Source organism: Trachurus japonicus, chromosome 21, assembly GCF_045865225.1.
Source record: "Trachurus japonicus isolate A0001 chromosome 21, Traja_1.0".
NCBI classification, from domain to species: domain Eukaryota; kingdom Metazoa; phylum Chordata; class Actinopteri; order Carangiformes; family Carangidae; genus Trachurus; species Trachurus japonicus.
Genome location: NC_140927.1, coordinates 417,255 through 439,542, shown reverse-complemented (window position 1 = coordinate 439,542; position 22,288 = coordinate 417,255). Strand labels below are relative to the sequence as shown.

Below are 22,288 nucleotides of genomic sequence, written 5' to 3'. Positions count from 1 at the left end.
TGTTCACTCTCTCATGGGGCTGGTCGTAGAGGGTTTACCATTAACCTTAGCTTGTGGTTAAAGTTTGGATTGAGCATTAGTCACAACAAGCTGTAAACACAACACTGATATTTTATGTGAGGGTTACCCCCCACCCTCCTTTAAACAAACCTAAACCAAAAATATTTGGTATTAGATAGTATACTAGTGTTACTTATGAACACAAACGCAACATCCCCATCTACTTTTTTTCTGTGCAGCTTGTATACTATCATCTTGATGCTGTACAATCTGAATAAAATGAAAGTCCACACCTCTCTGTCTCTATCAACTGAGGAGGACTTTTGACATGACTGGAAACCCTTGTAAAATACACAAGACAAGCATGCCTGCTAATAGCCTGCTGTTAAAACAAATACCGATGAGCTGGCCCCTTGCCTGTGTAATAGATACCCCCTTTTCACCACCAAGTTGCATTCGCTGTCTGGCGTGGTGGGGGTTCACGTTTCGAAAAGTTTGGCAGTGCAGTGGCATGTGAAAAATGTCCCCTGTGTTAGGACGGCAGGAGAAAAGTGGAACAATGGCGCATGCAAATGTAGTCTGATGTTTGGTGCCATCATGTTTCATGAGCGTCAGGCCTTAGCAGCCAAGAAGAAAATGTCAGTGTGACCGCCTGCAAGTATGAGTTATTTCTACTCGTAGTTCAAGTGATGCTGTTTTGCAAGGATTTGCTTGCAAGAAAAATCAATAACACACAGAAGCCACAAATATCAGAATGCAATTAGAAATTCAAATATTATTATTATCATTATCTCCAGCTAATCAGCAGGATGCCATCATAAAGTCCATGCGATGATAATCTCCTGGGAGGGTCTGGGAACACAACTTGAAATGATATGTTACAACAAATGTTAAAAAAAAGGCAACAAATCTTACAGACAACTATGGGAAGCGTTAGCCCACTCCCACATACTGCCCCAAAGCGGAATGTACAGTACACTAAAATAACTAAAAACAACATAGAAAAAAAACTTACAAGCCAAATCTCAAGAGACACGCTCTATGAAAATGATAGTGATATATGGTAGAGAGAGGCAAGTGCCCAGTTCACATGAGGTGTTGGAGTGTTTGTCATTCACTGTCCCCCATAGACCGGTGCTAATCCTGCTGCTGTTTTATGATCTACCAAGTGCGTCAGACTGTTTCCATTCCAAACGGATTCTCCAGCCACCTTCCTTCTACGCTCTCACTCCGCACATCCAGAGATCACTGGGCCTGAGCCAGGTGACACGGGCCAGAGAGACACTCCACGGTATGTCTTTGTACCAACGCAGCAGAGGGAGGCAGCTGGATGCGATCTTGTCTATGTCTGTTCATTGTATTGGGCGGTTGAGTACTCTGGCAGGATAATACCCTACCTACACACCCTGATCTGGGATCAGTTAAAGGTGGTGGCAACTTTTTTTGCCCACCAATTTTTTTTTTTTTTTTTTTGAAATTCATGGGAAAAAAGCACTGAGAGCAAACATGATGGTGTAACCAGTGCAGCATTGTTTGTGTTGTGCTATGATGAAGCCCACACAATGGAGTCGACCGTTGTTTATTTCTGATAGTAAGAGGTAAATGACAAAATCTTACTACAACTCAAGCAACCTCCCCATGGAGTATAGCACAGCACATTAAAACACAGCACAACTTTAAAAATTGTACAACAGCAAAAGAGAATAAACAGGAGTCTCAAATGTTCTTCATATTGACCTTTGGGGCGAAAGCCTGCATTAACTTTTATGTGTGGTCAGGGAGAAAAAATGTTTCATACACACTCACATTTCTGTCTTCTGTCAAAATGTCAGTTTTCTCTAAATAAAGCTTGAAAACGGTGCTGCTAATGGGATCCATAACTACACTGCAGGTTTTATTACCAAACTCAAAAAAAACAAAACTTGCATTATTGCGACCTCTGGTGGTGTGGTACATTATCTGCAACAACCTGATTTTGGACTTCACAAATGTGTGGTGTTCATTTAGTAAAATTCACCATTCATTGTTAGATAGGCTATGATCCATCAGTGAACAGCTATTTCTCAGTAAATACATGTGCTGCAAAACAAGCGTAAGATACCGGAATTCAACATTCCCTACCATTTGTTTGTCAACTCCTGAAGCTGTGGATACGTACGAAGAATATCTGGCATTTTCAGAACTTCAATGAAACGAGAGCAGATGTTTTGACCTTTGCCAATGACTAGATCGATCAGTTTGGTGACAGTTTCTTCAGGCGTTGTGGAATGCTTGAGTTCGTTATACTGTCGGTCTGTGATGATGTCACTAGGTTGCATGTGCTGCAGAATGAAGGAGTGATCGGTCGTCAGGCAGCCGATGAGTTCCACCTTGTGCACTCTGATAATTGTCACAGCAGGGCCCTCCTATATGAAAGACAACAGGTTTTGTTAATCACACGTGAATAAATGACTTTTCTCTCTGTATTATTTGATTTGCCTCACTTCCTGGTTGATTACCTTACTCATTAGCTCTTGTTTTTACCCTATCACCCCCATTTTACCTGATTAATTTCATATGGAACATATGGAAATATCACTTTAACAATCATAACAATCATTATCAATTTAACCCATATTTGGGTGTTTAACTTGCCTTCTGGCCCCCAAAATGTGAGAATTGACAAAATAAATCTGTAATTTGTAGGCTCCCTAGGTTGAAATCCATGTTGTTTTAAGAGCTGTTCCCTTATAGTTGTCATTCAGTGACATCATTAGTTCTTCAATTTTCATAATGCACAAATCTACCTGTGGCAAAAAGTGATTGCACACCAAAAACGGATTTCCGTCCACGGGAACGTGCACAGTCTATTAAAGCTGAAAAGCATAGTTTACATGGCTCTACAGCTGTTTTCATTTGGATCGAACAACAACAGTACGAACAAATACACTGTTTGTGTAATAGTAATAAGCTGGTATGATTTGAGTCAATAACGCACATTCTAACAGACTTCACGGCCATACTTGTTGGCTATTTATAATGTAATCAATCATTATATTAATGCGATCATTGTCAATAATGTTAGTTTTATGTCTCTACTTTTTACTACTTAAAAATAAATAAAGGGCCATTGCAACACATAATTTGGAGTCTTACACCTGCCAAAAATTGATTCCAGATCCTGGATGTTACAGTAAAAGCGGTTTTCTGCCTCAAAATGACTTTGTCACTCATTTATATTTAGAAGATTTAACCTTAACCATTCTTTTTTTTACCACTTGGAAAATTAGTAAAGGGCTATTGAAATGTATATATATTGTAGTCTTACACCTGCCAAAATTGATTCCAGCTCCTGTTGTTGCAACCTCAGAAATTACAATCTTTATGTTTCAAAACACAGTTCACACAGGTATGCCTGTGTAGTGTCCTCATTTACCCGGGCCAGTGGCTGTCTTATCTCTCATACATGCCAGTGTTAGGTCAGAAAAATTATACCACTGTCATTTCAGAACCAGGTGACAGGTATCTTAGCTTTGCACATCACAGCATAAAGAACAAAGAACTAGCCTGGTTCTATCCAGAGATGAAATAATAAATCTCCACCTCCAAAGCTCATTTATTAATATACAAAAACTGAGGTCATAAAAAATAACATGTTGTGATTTCACAGTGAGACACCAGCCAGGGCAAGGACTATAAAGTCCTTTTATATCACTGGGCTGGTATTTATGTTCAGACTAGAGACGTCCTTCACTTTGTCCCAGCCTGGATAATTATTGAAAATCCCTAAAACCAAATTAACATTGTGCATTCTACTGTCAAAGAGTTTCTATTACTGCTGTACCTGAGAGGAGGACAGAGTCTGATCTGCTGCACCTGAGAAGAAAAGCAATGTCATTTTTCAGAAATGTTTCTGTTACTGCTTTGATGTAAGAATGAGACACTGACAGAGACACACATTATTATGTATAATGTATAGTTTTGTATGTTTTTGTTTATGTACAAACATTTTACAGATCATTAGTAAGACGTTGGCACATCTTACCTGCATGCACTTGTGATCTTTTTGTTGTCACTGACAAATCTATATCACCATCTATGGTGACATCAGTTATTTTATCACCACATATTACACTGCCGTTAGATGCAGTGTATTGTGCTTGAGGAGCCCCTCCAACAGCAATCTCTGAACAGGAAAACAAAAAAAATGTTCAAAACAGATATCAAAATTATCGGTAACACTTTATTTTAAGGGGTCCTTGTTCCTGTGTATCTACCTAATTAATTACAGTGTAATTACCTATGTAACCGTATGTAATAACATGTATTACATTGTAAATACATAGTGTATTTTGGTGTACTTACAGGTCCTTGTTACACTTGTAATAAGAAATGCTTGTGCAAAGAGAGAGGCCACTTTGGCATTTCTTATTACAAGTGTAACAAGGACCTGTAAGTACACCAAAATACACTATGTATTTACAATGTAAGTACATGTCATTACATACGGTTACATACGTAATTACACTGTAATTAATAAGGTAGATACACAGGAACAAGGACCCCTTAAAATAAAGTGTTACCAAATTATCTTTTCAAGACGCTCAAACCAAACAAATCCATAATTGGTTTAAGATTTCTTTATAGACTTCAATTTCTCTGATTCAATTATCTATATCACATTGTAACACGGCACCAGATGAATGGCACAACAATTAACCTCCACTCACTTTATACATGTGTTAATGTACTGTATTATGTGTAATGCATTAATGTCACAGCAACACTCACACCAAGCAAATGAACAGGAAATGTGTTGCTTCTGCCTTTGTGAGCCTACATTAGTATGCAAATATGGTTTGCGCTCTGAGTGTCCATTGTACACTATCTTCTTACACCCATGAAAATGGGTTGAAATGGGAATGAAGTCAAAAATGTTGCACGTTTATGAAGATACACTGTACAGAGAATATCTGAGAAGTAATAATGCTTACCAGAGGTACTACATCCTGGGTTATACTCTGTTTCAACCTTCATTGAAAGATTCTTGGCTTTAATATTACTTATTTCTCTGTGAGTAACGACACTTGAACCATCAGCAACCACTGTTGGAGTGTGTGACCCTGAAAAGATAAAGATATAGATCAGAGTTCCTGTGGTGCTGCTTGACAGACTTCAAGATTTCACAGATTGGTCTTTACCTTGAACATCAGGGCTGAATAGTTGTTTTAGTTCCTTGTAATGTTCTTGTTGCTTCTCCAGGATGTCGAAGAAGCTCTGGCTGGTGTCGCTTCCCTTTTTAATTATTATTTGCACAAGGACTCTCATCTTCTCTAGTGGATCCTTTTGCTTTTCTATGTCACGTGAATCCTTCAATGACAAGATTTCTTCACACTGTGAAATGATGTGGTCAGGGTCAACTGAGAGCCACATACACAGTCTCCCCTCTTCTGACTTCAGCTTGTCCATGGCCTGGAATCATAGAGACAGTATTCTACATCAAAGTAAGACACTTTGACAGAGCAGAGCAGAAAGAATTGTCCAATGATGATTATGTTGTTTCCTTCCTGTGAAACATTCAGCCAGTGCTATGTGTAAAGTTTTGTGTATGTTTCAACTACATGATAACATTGAATTAGCACCTCTGAGTCATCAGTTGCTGGCTAGAACTCTTGTTTATTTGCAGAAAAGTTTTACAGGATACTGCAAATACAGTATAATTGACAACAACAACACATAAAGATCATTAGGAAACTACACCACAGACTAGAGTATTGTTATGATAGAATAAACCAACCTTTATCTGGTCCGACTTGAGGGAAAAAAGTTCCAGCGTCTTATCAAACAAAAAGCAAAAGGACTCGGCCTCTGTTCAGTCAGCAAAGTTGAGGGGAAAATGATTAAATAACTTCCTGTGGGCGTGGTGACAGGAACCGGTTTGGCAACCGCAAGTACTCCTTGCTCTGAAACACAGCAGTAGCACTATATATGAATAGACCACAGGCTCCGGTTAATATACGACATGTTGCTCTGCAGTAGCCCACCAGTAACTTCTCAGTCAAGAGGAGCATGTCTGCCTTTGATGGTCAGTAAAGTCATGTCAATTTGAACTCTGAACACAGATATAAAATGTTTACATATAGCTACAGATACAGTACATTTACTTAAGGCAGTGATAGACTCTAATTCCCACTCCACATGGGAGTCAACAAAATCAGGATTCATTTTTAACATGTTAGAAAATATTAAAGGATAGAATCATCATCATCATAATATTAATATCAATAACAATCATGACAAAAAATAGGATTTAAAAGTGTAATGGATTTTTTAAATGATGTTTCCAAGTGTTGTATAATCATGGTTGTAATTGAACTTCTTTTCACCTTGTGATATGTGGTAATCCCTTTTATGACAGCGGTGTGAGATACAGCAGAGAGTCCACTCAGGACAGGTTAAAGGTTAGGAGCCAGAGAGGTCCTGGTTCACAGCTACACTCAGACGGCTCAGGTCAGAGAAGGAGGCCGCATTCAAAAGTGGGGACAAAGACAAATACAAGGAGGCCAAGTATAGATTTAGCAAGGAGGTGAGAAGAGCCAAATCAGTGCATGGAGAGAGAATGGAACAACAATTCTCAGCCAACGACTCTGCCTCTGTCGGGAAAGGGCTTAAGGGGAGACACTACAGGTGAATAGGGTAAAAAAAACAACAACAAAAAACAGATATCACCATGAAACTTCCCAAGTTTATCACTCACATTAAGACAAATATTTTTTGTATTACAAGTTTTGTCAAATTTTATGTTTAAATATGTAAATTAGGCAACATCTAATGAAATATGCGCTAATTTGCATACATTTCCAGAACCAAAATCTGAATAATCGATAAAGCCCCTTTCAAAATTCTTGTTTTATTTTTGTTGACATATTAGAGTGAGAAGTTTTTACAGAGGGGGTTTTGGATATCTCTTTTTATCACTTTGTAAATGAGAAAATACTGTCACCAGCCCTAAAAAATCCAATTTCGCCATGTTTTTAGGGATAAAATGTTGTATAAATCAGGCTTTGAATGATATATCAACAATCCCCTCTATAAAAACCTACAGAATATAGACAGGAATAAAACTGGAAGGTTTGGTGTCTGTAAGTGCTGCTGAAGTGGAGATTTTGGGTTCAGAGTCTGAGGAAAAACTAACTGAGAAAACGGCCTTTAAAGACTTGTACTGTAAAATTCCATAGATTGTTAATGTAAATCATACTTTTACGATTGGTTACGGACATGGAGGAGATGACAATTTTTGGAGCCTACATAATTGTTCAGGAGAGAGAGAGCTTTACAATAATACCTGACATGACATGGGTCAGACAACAGGCACAGCACAGTATGTCATAGTAACATACTAACTTTTGGTGAATTTAGGAGAAATCTACTGATGAAAGAGACAAAATGAAGTAAAATAACCACCTTAATGTGGATTTTCTACCATTTCTTTTGACTTTTCTGAAAGAATACATGTTAAGGAAGAAAAATAGCCCAAAATCTCAAAATTGATCTGTGCATGAAAAAACAGTGTTTTTGCCTGTAGTGTCTGGCGATCACCAACAAACCTAGAGCCCCTCCCTCTGTTAATGACCTACAGCTGGCCAACAGCCTGAATGAGTTCTACTGCCGCTTTGAAAGACAATGGGACAAACCTGATATCTGAAAACTTCTGACTCTAATATGTCAACAAAGTAAAACAAGAATTTTGAAAGGGGCTTTATCCATCGTTCAAATTTCGGTTCTGGAAATTAGCGCATATTTCATTAGATATTGCCTCATTTACATATTTAAACATAAAATTTGACAAAACTTGTAGAAAATAAATACTTGTCTTAAAGCAGAAGTAAGTGATATATTTGTGTTAATATAAGTCTTAAATAGTTATATCTTCCGACAGCAATCACTTAAATAGAGTGTTTGGACTGAAACACGGGTCTCTCAGTCCCTCTGCTCTGCTCTGAGCCGAAGAGAAAACATATATCGTATCCTACAGTTTTTATCCAATGAGGAGAGAGAACGGCATGCAGGGCTGTGTGTGCAGCCAAGGAACGCCATGAATGTGGCGACGTAGGGACGAGGACTGTTATGGTGCGTTCAAGGAAACTCGTATTTTTCCGACCGTGAAGTGGTACCATTTCGATCTGGTACGAGTTCACCGGTCGGAAGTTACGAGTGGCCGTTATAGTGACTTTCACCGGTAAAACAGGTCGGAAAAACACGAGTGGGTTGCCTGAAACGCTACAAAGTCGTAAGTTGTGACTTGAAGCTGTAATTTACGATTTCAAAAGCCTGCCTGGAACGCAGCATTAGCGAAAACGACCGGACCACTTACTTCTGCTTTAATGTAAGTGATAAACTTAACTGAAGTTTCATGGTGATATCTGTTAGTTGAAATTTTTACTTAAAAATACATTTAAAAACCCATAGGCAGAGGTGGACATTTTTGGATGTTGTTAAAAATGCATTACCGGTCCAAGAAAATGGACTATCATTCTGAAATTTGGGACATCCAGAGTTTACCCAAAGATACCAAAAATGCCATAAATCAGGCCCCAGTGATCTTTCATTTGACTGTGGGGAGTTGGGCTGTGTGAAAGGTGGACAAAAATGTCCAGGGGTCCCTAATGTGCCTGACTCCATGTGCAGGTGGATTACGGACTTCCTGACAGACAGACGGCAGTTCGTGAGGCTGGGGGGAGCATGTGTCTGACACCCGGACCATCAGCATTGGATCCCCCCAAGGCTGAATCTTTTCTCCTCTGCTGTTCTCCCTGTACACCAACAGCTGCACATCTGGACACCAGTCTGTCAAGCTCCTGAAATGTGCGGACGACACCACCCTCATCGGCCTCATATCTGATGGGGACGAGTCGGTCTACAGGAGCGAGATGGACCTGATCTGGTGTCATGGTGCAGCATGAACAACCTGGAGCTGAACGCTCTGAAGACAGTGGAGATGATAGTGGACTTCAGAAAGGACCCTCCCCCCATCACCCTCTGTGACTCTACAGTGACCCTGGTTGAGTTCTTCTGCTTCCTGGGCACCAACATCTCCAAGGAGCTCAAATGGGAGCAGAACATCAGCTCCCTCACCAAGAAGCCTCAGCAGAGGATAGGCTATACTTCCTGCTGCAGCTGAAGAAGTTTCACCTCCCTGTGAAGATGCTGGTGAACTTCTACACTGCCACCATCGAATCCATCCTCACATCCTCCATGACAGTCTGGTGTGCTGCAGCTACGGCCAGAGACAAGGCCAAACTGCAGCGTGTCATTCACTCTGCCCAGAGGGTGATCGGCTGCAGCCTCCCATCTCTACAGGAGCTGTACATCTCCAGGACCCGGAGACGTGCAGCCGGAATAGCTGCTGACCCCTCTCACCCTGGACACAAACTCTTCCAGTCTCTCCCCATCTGGACCAGGACCTCACGCCACAAGAACAGAATTCTTCCCCTCTGCAGTCAGCCTAATGAACAATGGCCCAGTTCCCTAAATAACCCTAAACATATGGACAGTCACTCTGCACTACTACAACAATTTGCACAATAACTTATTTAGTAGTATTGTATATATCTATATTCTGTTCTTTTATATAGTGTGTTTATAGTATATGCGTATCTTTTGCACTAGAATATTTTGATTAATTCTATTTTATTTTACTTTATTTAAATTCTTAATTCTATTTTTATCCCTCCCTTTAGATTATTTTTGGTACCTTTATGTTTGCACCTGACACCAAGAAAAGTTCATTGTGCTGTAAACTGACCTTTACTACTCTTGGCAATAAAAACAGTTCTGATTCTGAGCCTGTAGTCTATTAATTTATAGTGCTGCTGTGTTTTAGAGCAAGGTGGTTGCCAAACCGGTTCCTGTTACCACACCCACAAGTTACAAGAAGTTATTTAATCAATTTCGCCTCAACTTTGCTGACTGTACAGAGGCTGAGAATTCCTTTTGCTTTTTGTTTGATAAGACACTGGAACTTTTTTTTCCCTCAAGTCAGACCAGATAAATTGTTGTGTCCTGGTGGTGAGGCCAGGCAGAACCACTGCAGAACCACTGCAGGTACCGTATTCTATTCGTATATCTATTGGTGTGTGTTTGGGAACTATAAAGATAGTCTGAGAACATCTTCAGTTCACTCACCCACTGACTGTGCTGTTCAGTTGTATGTGTGACTCCATTAATGAATGTTTATTAAACCTCAAGAAAAGACAGCCGACGTGTGAAACCTTTCTTTTTAATTCTTTACTGAACAAAGAGAACTCATTTTTGCCACCACAAAAGTTAAATTCTTTATTCATTTATTTGTATTAAAATATAATGAAATGATTCATTTCATGGCAGTGTACACCAAAACATGCACAAACACACTTTAAGTATATATCAAACATATTATTAATCTTACATAAGCATTCAGAAATTGTAAAGTTAAGACATCCATTGTCCATTAATCTTGAGGGAATAGAGTTTGATATACAGTATATATGAGGCAGAGGGTAATGGATGGTCTGTTAAAAGGAATGGGCCAATGGGACATTTAAAGTTCAACATTACAGAATCCACTGTTACTGTGCAATATGATTCACATTATCACTTCTGCATGTGCAGTAGTTGGAGGGAAATGAAGCCCTACACATAAATTATGATGTAAATATTTCATCAGTATGGTGAAGAAGTCATTTGTCATCAACGGAGCTGCAGGCCTGGACCATTACAAGTTTTTTTCACTGTGGAGGTGTATGTTTGCTGCCGGATGTGCTTTTGAGGAATGTAACGTTGCGCTCCAGCGTCACAGCCCTCCGTCCCGACGCCTGGTTCAGTTCGCTCATGTCCACCCCTGAATCTAAACTGGTGTCCCGACTCTCTACTGGTCTTCGTCTCCTCTGCTGGTCAGAAACAGAGTAATGGATCTCAGCTGCAGGTTTTCCCTCCAGAGACACAAACCAGGCCCGGGGAGGCTGGGGTGAGGGCATTTTAGAAAATTCTCCCAAGGCGTGTACCGAGTGCCTGCTGTCCCTGATTTTATTTAATGTTCCCGGGACTGACACGGACTCTGGCAGGCTGAAGGGACCCCTGGGTGTGCTGGTGGAGGTTCCCGCCTGAGAGCCCTCAAGAGCTCCAAGCTGGTCTTCACTTTCTACCGCCTGGCTCTGTGTGGCGGACTGACCTTTTTGCAGCGTCTGGGTGAAGCTTTCTTTGCTCTGTGGCTCGCCGGCGGCGCTGTTTGAACCCCCCGCACGGGGCAGGGTAGCCGACTTGCTCCACTGCGGCTGCTCGTCTTGTTCCTCCAAATGGAAGAAGGCTGGTGCGTGAAGGATGGCGACAGGCTGATTGTAGAAAAACAAATTCTCAGTCAGAGATCCCGGAACTAGGTTAGATTCGGTGTTCAGGTCCAGTTCAGCACACTCTAAAGCAATGGCCACAGCATTGGGATTGGTAATTATACCATGCATTAAATCGGCAGAGGAACTGCGCTGATTATTCCCCTTTTCTGTGAATGACTGGTTCAGCCCATCCTGTGGATGAGAGGCATCCATTGAATATACTTCAAAGTCTTCATCATCGCATGTGGATGTGGTTTGGTCTTTTCTCATCACTGGTAAGATTGCCTTGGCTTCAGTTTCACCGAGGGGACGTCTGCAGACAAGAAAGAACATTGTTTTTTAACCACAGTCAAAGAAATGGAACCATTTGTCTAAGAAGTCATCCTGCATGGAAAGACCGCTTATTCAGTAGATATTATACAGACATCCAGTTCCGCAAATCACTAATGAATTGTTATGTGTAACAACTCAGTGTTTTACTGGCAGTGAAGTCTTTTTTTAAAGGAGCATTGACGTGAACATAATAAAACAATCGTGGATTGAAAAGTGGCTCCAGTCCCCAACAGCTGTGATGCATTTCAATGTCCTTCAGGGTCATGGCAGGAAAAAATGTGTCATACCACATTTTCAATCACTCCTACAGGACTTTGCCAATAATTATAAACACACCACTTGTGCTTGAACTTCTGTGCTATGAGGAGCTTTCACTGTTAGTACAGATGTAGTATAATTAGCCATGTGGTGGGTCAGTGTTTGGAGCAAATATCAGCAGCAGAGAAGGTGCAAAGTTCTACCTTACATCAGTGTTAACATATAATGTAGTTCTAATCACTGCTAAATATGAACTAAATTCTCCAGCCCCATAAGACAAAGTATATATTCTAACCCCAACCTAAAGATGTATAGAAAAGCTGAGAAAGCACAGAGGGATTTCTGTGCCACAAAATCAGCATGAGCATATTTACTTTACACTCGGCAATCAGCATCATCAGAACTTCTCGGATGTATAAAATAGTGGGACATAGGAGCCTTTGTTACCTGTGATAACACAATAATCCAGCCAGAAGACAGATGATAACAACAAGCAGTCCTCCCAGCAGAACCATCAGGAAAGATGAATGGTGTAAGAGGAGGTCGATGGGAATGTCAAGTCCAAAGATACCTGAAGAAAAAATTTTGACATGTAATAAATCCATTTTTATCCACAAACCAAGGCCGGCTCCTGGTCTCTTTCAATAGATTAGAGTCACAGATGTCTTTCCATTAACTCCCACAGTTAGAAGAATTCAACTGCCACAATAAGAACTGCCCTCTTATCCATTAGATTTCACATCCATCTAAAAAAAAAAGTCCTGGTTCACACACGGCTTAGAATCAAATAAACAGAGAGAAAAAAACAGACCACAGTATTCTGTACTGTATTTATTTACACATCATCATATTAAGCACTTACCACTGGTATCTGACAGAGGTGCTGCAACCCAGTAGCCCAGATGAGGAGCTGTGAATTTCCACGTGAGTTTTCCGTCGACTGAGACCACCTTGCCTAGTCCTTTTCTCATCCAACCACCTCAAAGTCAAACAAACAATAACAAAACAATGTGACAAAAGTTTCTGACTTTTAAAACAACTCTTGTACTGGAGTTTTTATTATTTTTCAGATGTAAAATAACCCAAACTCTGAAATTGGAATGATGTTTTGGGGTCAAAAGTGATGCCTGAAGTCCATCACTCTCAAAGTGGCAGAATGTGTTTAAACATGTTTTTCTTTTTCTTTTCTTTTTTACACATAATAAAGAACAATTACATAAATGGAGGAAACTGTGCCAAAGTAAAGTACTGGACTTAACATTCTCTATGCACTAAGAAATAGAACAGGGTTCTACCACATCTGACAAACAGCTACTGCATTATTTGTCTAAAGGCAACAGTTTTTACTTCAAATAGTAAGACTATGTATTTAGTAAGAAAACGCTGCTTGTCATATTAACACAGAATCACAGAATTAATAAGAGAGCATGGTCTTGGCAGGACAAGAAGCCTCCATAATTTTACTGCATTAATATTCATCTCTGCTGATATAAGTCTCTGGATGTACAGAAAGAATTAGATATGAACCATTAGAGTAAAGGTCTGAGTCATCCTAAGGACTGAAAGTTTCAGTCTTTTTATTGATGTTATGAAATTACTGTATAATTATATAAGCCCCTTTACATGCTGTTCAGTTAATGAGTGGCTACATTTAAGGATTGGTTTTCCACAGTGCTAACACAGCCTTCTTCATCAGTCTTCTTTGAAAATTCATTCATTCGTGCTTGTATCATCACAACTTCTACTCACCAGTGGTCTGGTTAAAGAACCATGCTGGAACCACATTTGAAATGTGAAGTCCACAGCTGTCAGGGATGCTGAGGCTGATCTGTATGGGCCCACTCACATGTAACTCCGAGTCTGCCGAGAAAAGGCGCACACTGACAGCCGCCACCGGGCTCAACTCCACGCTCACATACCCTTGAAAAGAAATGAGACAATGCTTAAGGGGGAGCTGGATAAAAATGTGCCACTGGCTACATTCACTTTACTCGCTTTTATCTTTTCCACCATGGAATTCATGTAAAAGCACTTTGACTAAGTGGTGCCAGTTCAACTGAGACACTTTGATTGACACTATCGACTGCTGCTAGTGACAAAGTGACTAGACTCCTGCTAAAGGAGTGACATTGATTTCACCTCTCTCAAGACAGACTGAGAGAAGACGCAACAAAAGAATCCGACAACTATACACTACAAAAAACTAAGAAATAAAATTGAACAAAAACATTCAAAATATGGGTATGGTTTTTCTTACTTTTTTGGAAAATTGTGTCTTTTTTATATTATTACCACGACCAGATGTCAGCACAGACATATTATAATTCCCAAATAAGGTTAAAACATACTTTAAAGCCCCAGTATGTAACTTATTTGGCTTTTTATTAGCAAAAATCGAATATTGCTTTCATAAATACGTATTTCACTGAAGTCGAATCACACCCTCATACAAATGAAAGCTTTCTCGTACCTTAGAATGAGTTGTTACAAGTCGTTACAAATACATAAGTGGGCGACACACCAAACCGAGGCGGCCATGTTGCATCACCATTTTTTACGTTCAGTGGCAGCGTGACCGTAGGTAACCACGGAAACTCACCGGAGCTGTCGGCTCGGGGAGAAAGTTTTCCAGGTAGCGCCTGTTAAAACTGTCACCACTGTGTAGTGTGAGGAAGGACGGAGGCACTGATGTTGCATTCAGGTGCAGTCAGGCAGACGGCCGTCGGCAAACCAACCGATGTCATTTTACTCGATGAGAGAAAGATGGTAAAACGTGGGTCAGGTAAACAATACGACATCACCATGACAACATATTGTCAGGCCTGTATTGTTTTGCCTCGTGCTGGCGGACCACTTGTTTACATAGATGCTTGTTTATCCTGTTACATGCAGCGTCTGTTGTCTGTCTGACGTCTGCCCGATTTCACGTGAATGCAACATCAAGAATACGTTCCGATATGCAACTGCACCGCTAGATGGGGGTAATTGCTACATATTATACCTTTAATCAATTGTACTTATACCCTTATAAGAACTGCACTTTACCCAATTTGAAGGCAGACACACACCCACACTTAAACACACCTGATTTACTGCTCATGATGCCCAGGGTGTTGAGAAGGCTGTCATCCTCTGATGACAGCCTGGGGATGGTCAGGTAAGCTCTGACAGAGGTGACATTAGTGCTGTCTGTCAGATTCAGCAGAGTCTTGGGAAACTGGACAACAGGCTGTGACGAAGCATCTAGAAATTAGAGAAATATATTTACACTTACATAGACTTTTTGTAACATATTAACCAAATATTGTGTATGTATCTTCCTTTTATTACCACCATCTCTGCCTGATATAATGTGAAACTGTAAATGAATGATTGTACTGTCGAGCCAAGAGACAGTGAGAATAAGCAGAAGTTCCTTGATACAGTACCAGATGTTTTGCCAGTGATGAGGACAGAATCTTCAAAGAGCCAGATGTTTCCTTGATTGAAACTAAGTAGTGCCATAGTCACTGATGAAAATACTGCACCAGAGAGAGGAAATGCAAAAAACAAATCAGCAATTTCACCACTAGATGGCAGCTTGACAACATGTTATATAAAGTCACGTATTGCACCTTACACAGAGGCAAAGGGGGGAAGCATTCACTTCAAAGACAATTGCTCAAATTTCAAGATTCTGGTTTTTGTATCACAGCTCTTCAGATGACAAATGAGCAGCAGAGACAGAGGAACACAGACACTCCACATGGACTATAGAAAGCTCCCAAATGGATTTTTCTTGGGTGCTGTCCACTGCTGCTCTTCAATTAAATGTCAAGTGCAGTGGTGTGGAGCAAAAATTTGGCCTGACCAGGACAACAGGAGATTTCTTTAAATTACTTCTTTTATATGATATTTAAAGTGCCCCAAGCAGGAAAAAAAAACACAGTGCTATCTGTCCCTCCTCTGCAGACTGTGGGCGATTCACTAACAAAGTACACACAACCACACAGTATGTAGCAAATATAGAAAAAATGAAGAGTCTTAATGACCTCACTGATCATGCGATTTAGTATATAAAAACAAAACTGTAACATTTACACATTTGATGAAGGTCTTTAAAGGGATAGTTCAACATTTTGGTAAATTGGCCCATTGCCATAATCTCTATAGACAGAACGTTACGAGAGGGAGTTGTTTTTGAGGCAAATGCAGAGACTGCTTGCCAAAAAACTGCCCCCAACAGGAACGCGCATCAGTGTTTTTTCTTCATTAATTTACCTTGAAAACAACTCTGTCTCGTAATGTTCCATTATTATCTCATAGCGTGGTGAATGTGCAGGTCACAACTTGTCCACCAGAGCGTTTTTGAGTTGTTGGATTGTGTATTTGATAAGTTTGATGAGGGAAACCAAGAAATCCCATTAGCCTCCGTAGCGTAGCTCTGAGCAGCTCGCGGCTCTGCTCCGCCATTCTAAAAATAGCTTGCACCGACAATTAAAGGTAACAAACCTACTGCTACTGTATGACTATAGGGATTATGGCAATGGGCCAATTTGCCAAAATGTTGAACTATCCCTTTAACTGTTGTGATGTAGCAAATCAACTTCTACATACAGACATCAGTACATCTTACTTGGCATTCTGCTGGTTGTACACGGTAGCAGTGTGCTAATATAGCCGTCCTTGCTGACCACGATTGTGATGGGCAGCCCCGTTTGGTAAGGTACGTCAAGTAAAACACCACCGTCCTCCCCGGTAAGAGCGCTGTTGGCCCTGGTGTAGTTGACGTAAACGTCCACCACGGCCTGGCCCAGTGGCTGACGACTCAGCACGTCGCTGACCTGGACCTTCAGATTAAAGGAAGAACCTGCGGAGAAAAGAAAGAAACTGGTACTATTGTTGCTTCAACATTTTACAGCTTCACAGGTGGTCAAAGCTTCCAGTAAAATGAAAACGCCATAAATTGCAGTCTCAGAATTACACCTCTGTGGATTGCCTGACGTAAGACACTTATACATGTTCCTATTATTTTGTCCAGCACATTTTATGCAGTACAACAATCCCCCACTTAGTGCTTTAATAGATTGGAGTTGGCTGCAGTTCCAATTAACCTAGCAGGCTAGCCAGGCTCACTGACAACACTACAGGAAAACTAATTTACTAACTCTCTCGAGGATATCAATCAATTAATCCCTGCAGATTTTAAAAGAGGTGGACACACATACAAATTGTAAAATCAGGCAACAAGAACAACAGAGTAAGCCTTTAAGACAACATTATGCTACATCAGCAAAGCAGGCAGCTAAGTACAGTACATATTTCCAATAAAGTTATTCTCATGAGAGAGCTCTAATCATTACATGTTGTCAAGTACCTCCCAGAGAATCTCATTCAGGGCCCACATAGTGTGACACATTATCCTCAAACCCAATTAGCCTTTTTTCACACTGCGCACCAACATCCAATACAAATTTCATGACGACAAGACTTTATTTCTGAGCAGTACAGTGTTGAATAACAATGAAGAGACGCTCACCAATACATCACTTCTTGCCCACTCAGTATGACTAAATGCTAGTCATGCAGATAAGCAGATGCTGCCTGGAATCAATGCCTGAGGGACACGCGATACATTCAAGCTGCGCTAGTCAATATTTGTGTATGACCAAAGGATTGGATGAATATGTGTAAAGTTAGAGTAGGTGCCACTCAAAGTGATAAAGTCACAGGGAATTATCAAAACCTCTGCATTTTTACTCAGCTCTGGGAAGTTTAGCATCTTTAACCTTCGTCTTGTGTTAGCTTTCTACCATCTCTGGTGTTAGGGTCAGTTTTGACCCGTGTTTTAAATCAGCTGTAAAGTACACTAAAACTTTTGTTTTTTCATCAAATTTGTTTTTTTTATTCTCTTGGTTACATTGTTAGGCTTTCTTATCCATGAAAATATTGGTTTTAACATTTTTTTGGTGTGGGCCCCTGGGCCTTTTTTGTCAGTATACCCATTGTCTTCCTTCTTCTTGTCAACTTTCTGCTACCATCTCTTGTGTTAGGGTCAGTTTTGACCTGAGTTTTAAATCAGCTATAGCATCTCTTGGTTACGTTGTTAGGCTTCCTTATCCATGAAAAGGTTGGGTTTGCACTTATGATTTTATCGTTTTTATTATTGTTATAATCCGGGTGACCCTAGCACCACAAATGGAGCGAAGCCTGCGAGCTAGTTCAGGCAGCCAACACTATTTAAGATGGATGGCTTACCCATCGTCCTCTTTGTTCGTCTATGACACAGTAGCATCTCACAGTGCTACCCTATTTTCTGCCCCACCACCACCCCAGCATCCACTTGTAGGCTCCGGGTTAAGATAGTCTCTCATCACTCCCATATACTTTAATGAAATCCTATTGTCAGGGAGTGATGAAGTCAGAGCCTTGACGCCAAACTCAAATGTATAATGAAGCAGCAATAAACATTTTTAATCGTTAATTGTCTGACTGAAATGTCATAATTTTAACCAGAGCATTTTAGAATTTTGTGGGGAAAAAAAGTTTTATTTTGTTTAAATAGGGATTCCAAAGCCTTGATGCTATAAACAAATTCATGTGGTACTTTTATGCATTTGGTCATTTTTTGTAGTATTAATGTAAAATTCTGTGAGTTTTTTTCAAATGAGGTTTAGGATTGTAAAACGCGTTTGCTGTGGGACTGTGGAAGTATCACAGCAAAAGTTTAGAGAAAGAGATTTAAAAAGGTATTGAAAACGACAAGAAAGCTCTGAGCACAATGTCCCCATGAACACTGAACAATGCTTTTAAGAAACTCAGTGCCAACAGCTGCAAACCTCCGTGAGCACTGGGCAGCGTCAAGGTAGCCTTCCTTCACCTTCTGCCCTGCTATAAATTTTCTCTCCAGAATCTGGCCTGGAGAGTAAGTTTTGGGAGACATAAATCTCAGCAGTTGTCTCATCATCAGCCCTCCACAGATTCAGTATATCGTCGTTATTTGGTGCTAGGAACCCATAAAAAGCTCCTTCTTGGATTTTTTTTTTTTTTTTTATCAGTACCTACTTGCTGCTGCTCTGCTATAGCAGCAATCTCCCCAGCCATGATGTCATTCCTCTCTAATGGTTACAACTCAACACTGACAGTAGCTACTGGTTTGATTGCATATAATCCTGCTGCTAAACGATCTGCCAAAGCCCTGCTGAACACTCATGAACCAATGCCTCGTGCTATCAGCTTTCACACTATTTCAGCGAGTGCCAATGCCGGATAACCAGATCAATCCATATCCTAACCCCCTAACAATTCCCTTTGATCGTATAGGCAGACAAACGACTGGCACTGCCAGGGGTGCCGCCATTTTCCTGCCCCAGTATGAAACAAATATCTACATTTGGCTGCGTTAAGAGTTAAACCCACTGAGAGGCAGACTGTATGCCAGTGCAGATGGACAAGAGGATGCTTGTTTTGGGAGAGGCAGCCTCCTCTTTCTGTGTCCTCTGCTTTGGTGGCCAAACAGAACAGAAGGGAGTCACTAAATCTGAAGTGGAGGTGTGCCGTGCCAGATTACTGTAATCTCCCCATTTGGCCAACTGAACCACACCGCAAAGAGGGTTATGAAGTATATTGAAATGGGCTGTCTGAGGCCACAGAGCAAGATGAGAAATAGATCCCCCATGGTGTGTGACATGGCTGAGACTTTAATACATGAGAGTGCTGGAGCCCAATAGAAAGAATATACAGAATCTCTACTTTGATGAAATGATTTCAGTTTCAATGTGTGTGTATATTACAATATAATAATATTAATTAATTAAACAATACACATTAGAACATTGTGCCTGTTGCCAAATGCAGTTACCCTACATTAGCAGTTGCTTACACAACATCCATCATTCTTTCACCACCACATACTCAGATTAAAACCATGAGGAAGGAACAAAAACATGTTGACTGGTCATTTTCTGTGAGACCACCAGGCCGGGTAAACAGATGGTCCAACGGGGACTTATCCCTGGTGGCCCCCCTTGTCCCTCCCCACCCTGCCCACAAACATGCTTGTTTGTGTCTGTGTGTTGGAAGTAGGCCAGACATTCCACTGCTAGAAAAAAGTGCATCCTTTAATAAGTAGGCCAAATCAGCTCTAAGCACAAGTCAGCAAAAAAAAAAAACAGTAGCAAATGACCTGAGATCTGAGACAAAAGGTGATTAGGATGGAGAGGATGGTGAGGGGTGGATGCTCTAACACACACACCAGGCCTGTTATTCTGATCAGTATCAGAATCCTCCCTGGGGGAAAAATGATTAGATCTTTGCATCTGTTGCTCTGCCAATTCTAACGGGAACAATGGAGATGTTAATCTCAGCGTGAGGAGAAGTGCCCATCTGGCTCAAGAGAGAAGGTGCTTGTTGTACATTTGTATTTCTTTTTCCTTTAAAAAAAAAATCATTTAATAGAACAAACAAGTGGGCAGTCATTCCCCTGCAAGTAGAGTCTGTGCTGATGGGTTGGCAGGACATGCAAGTCAGCAGGAGGCGGGCCGGGGCAGGAGGGGGGGAGAGGAGAGGAGACACAACAGAATTCCAAGTGTTACATGGCGAACACAGGGATCATGTGATGATGGATGGTAATGTACTCCTACAGGAACATGAATTAGTCATGAATCAGTTGATAAGTGAACAGGGTCACTGCATTCAGATCCTCTGCTCTGCTGTAAACAAGAAGATGGTTGTACAGTGTGTCTCAGAATAAACCGGGATGAGAGAAATGAAGGAGGCCCGCTTTGCTGTGGCTTAGTGCCAGTTCTATTGTTTTGGAACCTCACATAGCCTATGTTTTAACACACTCTTGGCCAGCTCTCCAGTCACTTAAAAGTGTTGGCATTTTTGCTAGAATATTGTAAATGATACAGACATAACGTGATAAACGAGAGGCTCGTTGGCGGGTGATGCAGTGAAGAGAGACAGATGGAGAAAGCGTTACTCATGAGGTGACAGCAGCGAGCCCCCTCATCACTCATCACTCATGAATAGATCAGCAGATTTGTGAACAAATCCTCATACAGATGGTCCAGCACGACTAAATCTGCACATCTTAGTCTATAATCTGGTACAAAAAGCCATTTAGTACCACGGTTGCTAGAAATGACAAGAAATGTCAACATGAGCATGTAATCTCTGGTTTATTTTAGCCTACAATTTACAACCTCTATATACACACAGCAATAAAAAATAATTTAAAATCATCGCTAGTTTTACTGAGTTTTGAGTGTCCCTGTGGCACAGCGGATCTAGACAAACCTGGCATGGGATCCAGCACTTGCTGGTGGTACTGAATGGGCTCTTGTCTCATGTGATCCCGGTTTGAAAAGTTCCCGTCATCGATATGCAGAGAGTGTCCCGCAGCCGGAGTGAACTCTGCGGCCGCTCCGCCGCTCTCCAACAAACTCAGCGCAGATATCAGGCTGATCAACAGGCGCATGACTCTGGAGGAGATGCTGATCGATCACACGTCTCATCTACAACTTCTACGAGAGCGGAGCCGCTCCATCCACCGCCATCCGAACTATACTTTTCCTGTCAGCCGCTCTTCAAACAGCGCAACTAGTAACTCCTCCCCTTTAAGCCGCTTCGTGAGGCCCGACTATCTATCTATCTATCTATCTATCTATCTATCTATCTATCTATCTATCTATCTATCTATCTATCTATCTATCTATCTATCTATCTATCTATCTATCTATCTATCTCTATTTATTTTCCATTTTTTTCATGTTTTAAATAGAATTAAATGGACAAAGCCACTGTCATATTCTGTAGTCCTCAGTAAACAATGCCTCAGGACTGTGCTAAGATAAGGTAACTCCCAAATGTATATTTCTACTGAACAACACTAGTCAGCTGATTCTTTTATAGCAGGGCTGACGCATGTATAACCTTATACGCTCAATAGAGTTTATTATGCAAACAGACTTGCATCAGCTTATTTTTACCACTAGATGGGGATAATATAATATAATATAATATAATATAATATGTATTAGTAATAATACCAGCAACATTGAGCTTCAGTCAGCCATTATTAATCCTGTCTCTGTGTTCACATAACTGATTTGATTTATATAATAATAGTCTGCCCCTGGGGAATTTGACATAACCTGTAATTGTCTGACATAGATGGTGATGAAGATGTCAGGAGTTGGAGCTGTGGTAGTGATAGTATAGTATAGTGATAGATGGGAGGGTATAGTTACACTAATTGTGACACTGATAACACAGCAGCAGTGTTAGTGACAGCAGTAATGGTATTAAGTAATGACGTGGCAGTTACTTAAAGTTATTTTTATATTTAGAGAAAAGGCCAAGGCACTCAT

The 22,288-nt window shown here is 40.7% G+C and overlaps 2 protein-coding genes across 2 annotated transcripts; both read right to left on the bottom strand.

Moving 5' to 3' along the window:
- Positions 1–1,622: 1,622 nt before the first annotated feature.
- LOC146964515 (uncharacterized) lies at positions 1,623–5,849 on the bottom strand. Its single transcript, XM_085765402.1, has 6 exons — positions 5,777–5,849; positions 5,181–5,451; positions 4,974–5,102; positions 4,025–4,165; positions 3,824–3,855; positions 1,623–2,402 (listed from the first exon to the last, which is right to left on the bottom strand). The coding sequence occupies exons 2-6, from the start codon at positions 5,446–5,448 to the stop codon at positions 2,118–2,120; spliced, it is 855 nt and encodes a 284-aa protein (XP_085621528.1). The 5' UTR covers positions 5,449–5,451; positions 5,777–5,849; the 3' UTR covers positions 1,623–2,117.
- A 4,451-nt stretch (positions 5,850–10,300) lies between these two features.
- LOC146964514 (protein FAM171B-like) lies at positions 10,301–21,617 on the bottom strand. The gene is made up of 8 exons (XM_085765443.1): positions 21,216–21,617; positions 16,552–16,785; positions 15,365–15,457; positions 15,021–15,179; positions 13,686–13,856; positions 12,799–12,915; positions 12,384–12,507; positions 10,301–11,658 (listed from the first exon to the last, which is right to left on the bottom strand). Exons 1-8 carry the CDS (start codon positions 21,394–21,396, stop codon positions 10,746–10,748), a joined length of 1,992 nt encoding a protein of 663 aa, XP_085621569.1. The 5' UTR covers positions 21,397–21,617; the 3' UTR covers positions 10,301–10,745.
- Between the last annotated feature and the right edge of the window lie 671 nt (positions 21,618–22,288).

Coding starts and splice junctions, on each gene's coding strand:
- LOC146964515 (XM_085765402.1), bottom strand. CDS start 5,448: ATGGACAAGCTGAAGTCAGAAGAGGGGAGACTGTGTATGTGGCTCTCA. Junction 5,103..5,180: donor ATTCAGCCCTGATGTTCAAG/GTAAAGACCAAT, acceptor TTATCTTTTCAG/GGTCACACACTCCAACAGTG. Junction 4,166..4,973: donor CCCAGGATGTAGTACCTCTG/GTAAGCATTATT, acceptor TTTCCTGTTCAG/AGATTGCTGTTGGAGGGGCT.
- LOC146964514 (XM_085765443.1), bottom strand. CDS start 21,396: ATGCGCCTGTTGATCAGCCTGATATCTGCGCTGAGTTTGTTGGAGAGC. Junction 16,786..21,215: donor AGTGCTGGATCCCATGCCAG/GTTTGTCTAGAT, acceptor TTTTCTCCGCAG/GTTCTTCCTTTAATCTGAAG. Junction 12,508..12,798: donor ACCTCTGTCAGATACCAGTG/GTAAGTGCTTAA, acceptor TTTTTTCTTCAG/GTATCTTTGGACTTGACATT.